The sequence below is a fragment of the Orycteropus afer genome, unplaced genomic scaffold (assembly GCF_000298275.1).
Source record: "Orycteropus afer afer isolate SDZICR_OR568_19922 unplaced genomic scaffold, OryAfe1.0 scaffold00079, whole genome shotgun sequence".
NCBI classification, from domain to species: Eukaryota; Metazoa; Chordata; class Mammalia; order Tubulidentata; family Orycteropodidae; genus Orycteropus; species Orycteropus afer.
The window spans coordinates 8,262,412-8,267,689 of record NW_006921666.1 but is presented as its reverse complement, the minus strand read 5'-3'; the positions used below and the strand labels follow the sequence as shown (position 1 = coordinate 8,267,689).

General features: G+C 38.5%; 1 protein-coding gene across 1 annotated transcript in view; it reads left to right on the top strand.

The window, feature by feature from the left end:
• The window catches only part of BBOF1 (basal body orientation factor 1), a 96,866-nt gene that overhangs the window by 86,418 nt on the left and 5,170 nt on the right, over positions 1 to 5,278 (top strand). Inside the window, exon 9 of the mRNA XM_007941422.1 lies at positions 1,171 to 1,272. Coding sequence (XP_007939613.1) covers positions 1,171 to 1,272 — 102 coding nt within the window. The remainder of the gene's footprint in view (positions 1 to 1,170; positions 1,273 to 5,278) is intronic.

Sequence of the window (5,278 nt, the reverse complement as noted above, 5' to 3'; positions counted from 1 at the left end):
GGGGGGGGGAGGGACAAGGTTTGCTGGTCTGATAGAATCTGGTGATACCCCTGAGACAATGGCCCCTAGCTGCCCTTAAGGTCTGGAATTGAACCTACTACTGTGGCTTCCAGCAAACAAAAGATAGACATATGAGCTGAACACTTACATTAGGTAGATACACTCCTTGGAGAGATCAATCATAGGAGAAAGAAGGGCTGTGTATGCAGCTTGGTGGAAGGAGGGGCAAGATTGCATGGGAGGGACAAACACAGGGGAGAGGTGGCTATAGGGAGGAAGTGGGAGGAGAGCTGTTGCATTGTGGGAGATTACAGTCAGTCAATGTCATGAGACAAAGTGTATGTGAACTGCTGTATGGAAGATGAATTTGCTCTGTAAACTTTCACCCAAATCACAATAAAATTAAAAAATATAAATTAAAAAATAAAAATTTATGACATCTGATTAAGAGACAGATTTGGGGAAGGACAATGGAAGTAAATGGTGGACATGAGGCAAGTCCTAAACTTTTCAACAAAAATAACACAATGGAGTATATGCAAAAGTATTTCTTGCATTATACAACATTAGTACTCTTTGTACATGTCAGCCAGATTTTATGAATAGCAAGTAGGCTGTGAATCCTCTGGGCAAGTTACAGTATGGATAAAGACATATCTTGAAAGCTTAATTGCAGCCTTATTTGGGAGATAAAATAGAGTAATGAAGTTATACGTTGTTTTCTACATTTATCTTTTGTCACTCTTTTCATAGTAAAATATTATAATACAAAAAGAAGTGTTAAAAGCAAAAAACTTATAAAAATCTCACCAAACAATTCTTTTATTCATGTTTCCCTGATTTTTGTGTGTATTTGGAAATATTACATTACAGTTTTATATTTTGCTTATTTGCTTAATATATGAAGACAAATATTTTTTGCATGTTTTCATTTTTGAAATTTTCATCTTAGTGAGCATATTCCATTTCAAATTGGCTGGCATATTGATATTCTTTTCGACTTCATGATTTTTTAATGGACGCAAGTTGCTTTGGTGCTGTTACATAGCAAACCCCATAATCATAATATTCAGTTTGGTATGGGACTTCTCTCATGTTTACATATTTTCATTTTCCAGAAGCTTCTTTGACCATATTTTCCTTCTTCACTTTTTCTTTGAAATTCTTCAGGATAAACATTCAAGGAAATATAGATATTGGAGATTTGACCTGGGAGCAGAAGGAAAAAGTGTTGAGATTGCTCTTCGCAAAAATGAATGGTTTCATTCCTAGGTAATGCCTCATTTTTGTAATAAATACCAAGTTGTTATTAAATCTAGAAACCATATAAGAACAATGAACTTACTCTGATTTAGAATGAAAGGAATGGAAAAGAGCCAGAAAATATAAAAGGACCCCACTGCTTACCCACAGCACCTCCCAGAGATAAAGAATGCAAGATAAATTGAATAAATGAATAGGGAAACAAAAGATGAGTTGTAATTAAAGTGGGGATGAGAGAGATTAATTATAGATGTTTAAGGTGAAAACCAAAAAACAAACTTACTGCCTTCGAGTTGATCCTTATTCACAGCAACCCCTGCTTGGGTTTCTGAGGTGGTATCTCTATGGTAGTAGATTGCCCAATTTTCCTTCCAAGGAGTGGCTTGGTGGGTTTGAACTGCCAACTTTCTGGTTAGCAGTCAAATGCCTTAGGTACTACGTCACCAGAGCTCTCGTTTAAGAGCTCTGGGTTTTAAAAAGTTAGAATATTGCTCAACTTAAGAGAAGTATAGCAGTTGTTCAGATTGCAAAGGAAGTAAAGAAATGATTTTTAAGTGAACTATTAGTCAAGGAGATCTGTAATACCAAAATAGAGACCTAGAAAGGAAAATTGAAATCCACAGATAATTCCAAATTCCTTTTAATGATTAGTTCTACTCTCTTCACTATATATTTTATTAGTGACTATAACTCTGGTATTGAACAGTACAATGGCTAAAATAAATAAAGTACTTCTAGATTTCTTGTTATGTGATTGGCTCTTTCTTTAGGTACTACGAGAAATCCAAAAGAATTAAGACACTGTTCTTGATGTCAAATGGCTGGGAAAAAAAAAACAAACTTACAATCTATTTGGCCAAACAAAACCAAAGACAAGGAAAAAATTAGGTGGCAAAATAAAGCATAATTGGAGTTTAGGCAGTATGTCAATGGACTACAGTAGGCAGGGAAGACTTTTTCTTAAGGAGTGTGACTCTATAGGGTACCTGGAATAATAGTGGGATAGCAGAGAGAAGGGAGAGGCCACACCAGACAAGGGACATAGTAGACAGCATTAGCAAAAGCCCAGAAGTAGGAACAGGTGTGGGTGTTTAGGGAACCCTGAAGAAAAACTACCTGGCTTGAAGAAATTTGATGTATGCTAGAGAGTAATTAGAAAAAGTTTAATCTATAAATTAAGTTATAATGAGCCTTAAAAACCATGGAGAAAAGCCTGAATTTATGCTACTGCTGATTCTAGAGAAGTGTGTACTTTTTTTTCCCTCTGCCTTGGAGGAATATAAACATGAGTAATCCATAATTCCTGCACTAGAAGGTTTCATAGGCTAGTTTTCTCAGTGTTAACCTTAACCTAACATGATGACATCCATGATGGATAAGAGAGGGACAGAAATAGAGTTGAGGACCAGAGCATATGTATGCTATACTACTCTGGGAATGCAGTGGTGAGGGGCTAGGCAAGAGTGGGAGTAATTAGAAAAAAAGGGGAGAAACAAGTCTAGTGATAGGGGTAAGAGAAAGAGAAGAAAGAATAAATGTTTAAGTTCTTTTTTTTAACATAAATGAAAGAATGGTGGTATAACAAGTAAATGAGAAATCTAGGAAGCCAGTTTGAGGAAAATGTTTGTATTAATCTATCCATTAATTCATTCAGCATTCATATATTGTGTGCCTACTGTGTATTGAGGACATAGTGTTGAGCAAAAAATGCATTGTACCTAATCTGTATGTGGAAGCTCTGGTGGCATAGTGCCTTAAGGCATTTGACTGCTAACCAGATGGCTGGCAGTTCAAACCTGTGAACCACTCATCAGAAGGAAGACTGGGCAATGTACTTCCATAGAGATACTGCCTTGGAAACCCAAGGATGGGTCACTATGAGTCAGATTCGACTTGACGGCAGCCAGTTGAATTTGCATATGCTGTAAGAATATCAATATAACTAGAACTAATGGGGGGCAAAATTAGGATAACTTCTTAGGCACAGTCAACCACACTGATGGAGTGAGTTGCTGGACCTGTGGGCTCATGACCATGGTTGCAGGGGACAGCAAGCTCAATTGGCATAACATACTACACAAAAACATTGTTATCAAAAGATAACATCCTAGTTTGGTGAATAGCAATTGGGGTCTTAAAAGCTTGCAAGCAGCCATTTAGATGCAATAATGAGTCTCTCCTTAGCCAAAGCAAAGGAAAATGAAGAAAAAGACTCATTGAAACAATTAGTCCAAGGGACTAGTGGACCATGGGAACCTCAGTCTATATGACTTATGAGACCAGAAGAACTAGATGGTGCCCAGCTACCACTGTCAGCCACTCAGAAAGGGATCAGTGCAGGAGATCCTGGATAGAGTGGGAGAACAATGTGGAACAAAACTCAAAATCATAAAAAAAAGACCAGGTTTACTGATCTGATAGAACTTAGTGAGAGCCCTGAGACTATGGCCCCTAGTTACCCTTCAGGTCTAGAACTGAAATTCCTGTGGCTTCCAGCCAAACAACAGACAGGCATATGGGGTGAACATTTATATCAGGTAGGTACACTCCTTAGAATGATCAATCATGGGAGAACGGAAGGTCAGCATTTGCACAGGGAGATAGCTCAGGGGGCAGGAATATGTAGGAAAAAAGGAAGTATAAGGAAGTATAAGTATAAGGAAGTGGTAACTACAGGGAGGAAGTGGGAAGAGAGCTGTTACATTGTGGGGAATAGCAGTCAGTGTCATGAAACAAAATGTGTATGAACTGCTGTGTTGTGTTGTCATACGTCATCAAGTCGGACCCGACTAACAGCAGCCCCTCCTTGGGTTTTTGAGGCAGTATCACTATGGAAGTAAATTGCCCCATCTTCCTTCCGAGGAGTGGCTAGTGACTTTGAACCGCCAGCCTTCCGGTTAGCAGTCAAGTGCCTTAGGCACTAAGCTACCAGAGCTCCCAAACTACTGTACGGAAAATGAATTTACTCTGTCTGTAAACACAATAAATATTTAAAAAAAAAATTGATCATGCCTAATCTCATGGAGTTTTAATCTAGATGAGGAGAAAAACATTACTCACATTATCACACAAATAAATAAGGAAGTGCAACTGTGACAGGCTCAGAGCAATGATATATTGATAGGAGAGCCTAGATTAGGGGAATCTGACCTAATGAGGGAGGTCAGGAAAGTCTTTGAAAAAGTAAATGATTGAGATGACCTCTAAAAGTGGAATAGGAATTAACAGGGCAAAAAAGGGAAGGAAAAAATATTCCAGGCAGAAGAAACAGAAAGTAATATTTTCATTGTTGAATTGGAGATGATTGTAATATATCAATGTGAAAAATACCTTTAAAGCACTTGGAAATAGTGACTGAAATACAGGTGAGAGTTTAGGGAGGGAGATTTGAAAGGTGTTTAGTGAGAATTGGTAGTTGAGTCTAGGAGAGTAGACAGGTAGAGGAATATAAAGCTGAGGCTAGAACCTTCAGGAATGTAACACTTATGGTATAGGACAACAACAAAGAGTACAATCAAAAGGGAAGAGTTTAAAGTACTGTAGGCTTTTGAATCACTAATAACCTTCCAAAGAGTTTCATTAAAAAGATGACATTGAAGCCAGACCACAGATACTGAATGCCCTATTGTGAGTTGACTTTTCCATTCTCCAGGAAATACAACCAGAGTTCCAGGCCTCCAGTTCCATACTAAATTGTTTCAACAGTGTAGAAACACAGGAATTTGAGTGAAATCTTTCACTCCAAAGCAATAGACATTACACAATAGAACCATGTCTAAGCCTGTTACAATGTCATCTATGCCAGTGTTGTTGTTGTTGTTGTTGTTAAGTGCCGTCGAGTCTCCGACTCATAGCAACCCCATGCACAGCAGAACGAAACACTGCCCGATCCCACGCCAGCCCCACAATCCCTGCTATACTTGATCCCATCATCACAGCCACCGTATCAATCCATCTCATTGAAGGCCTCCCCCTCCTTCATCGACTCTCCACCCTACCAAGCATGACATCCTTC